This window comes from Brassica oleracea, chromosome C3, assembly GCF_000695525.1.
Source record: "Brassica oleracea var. oleracea cultivar TO1000 chromosome C3, BOL, whole genome shotgun sequence".
NCBI lineage: Eukaryota > Viridiplantae > Streptophyta > Magnoliopsida > Brassicales > Brassicaceae > Brassica > Brassica oleracea.
This window is the reverse complement of record NC_027750.1, coordinates 13,153,663-13,154,565: the sequence shown is the minus strand read 5'-3', so window position 1 is coordinate 13,154,565 and position 903 is coordinate 13,153,663. Positions and strand designations below refer to the sequence as shown.

The 903-nt window shown below is 36.5% G+C and overlaps 1 protein-coding gene across 1 annotated transcript in view; it reads right to left on the bottom strand.

Moving 5' to 3' along the window:
- The window catches only part of LOC106331668 (proline transporter 3-like), a 2,861-nt gene extending 2,630 nt beyond the window's left edge, over positions 1-231 (bottom strand). The window contains exon 1 of the mRNA XM_013770068.1: positions 39-231. Within this exon, the coding sequence (XP_013625522.1) occupies positions 39-135 (97 nt within the window). The 5' untranslated portion in view covers positions 136-231. The remainder of the gene's footprint in view (positions 1-38) is intronic.
- Between the last annotated feature and the right edge of the window lie 672 nt (positions 232-903).

Genomic DNA, 903 nt, shown 5'->3' with positions numbered 1-903 from the left:
GGGGGGGGGGGGGGGGGATGAGAAAACAAATGACAAACCGCTGCTAATCTGATGAGCAGTGTCAGGGACTTCGATATCAAAGTGTTCTGCGCCATTTACATTGCTTACGCGATTTTTAGCTCCTGTGGCATTCATGATTTCCAGCACTTGTAGTCTCTGGAGCTAAGAGCTTTTTTTTTCCTTTTATAATGTTTTGCTAAGACGTTCCTCAACCACATGAAAAAGGTGCCAGCTTATTATTTTCCTTTCTATTTAAGTAGTGGCCATACTTTTTTTTTCCCCGTCAAACATCTGACTTTTCATAGTAGTAGTAGCCGCTATTTAAACCGCACATGCATGACTTAAGAGTCAAATAGATACCTACATATGGTCCCAACGAGCTGCCGTCTAGTGTGAACCCACCAATTTAAGCTCCCGTCCCGTCTGATCGATCGTGAGCTTCACCTACTAAGTCACATCAAAATTATTGCAAGGAAGATACAAGACAAGATGCAGTGAATACTACAACTAGAAAACAAAAAAAGTTTCAAAGATAGTATATAGACATATGTTGTATCAATGTGTTCTGCGTCATTGTAAAAAGTTTCAAACTACTTAAATTTTCTAGTTTCTTCTTCATTGTTTCTGGATTTGGTCGGCCATTGATCAATATCACATCACAAAGTGGGTGTTCATGTATCCAAGAATCTAAGGATACTATGGGAACACCACATATGAGAAGTGGATTTTAATTGGCTAACTAGATTTTTATCCGCGTTTTTAAATTAAATATATTTTAAACAAATTTCAATATAAAATAATGAATAAGTCTGAGCATATTTATCCAAAAACATGAACTGAACCATACCAAACTGAAAAAACCAAAGCTGAATTGGATTTCATAAATCGAGTAGATCATATATT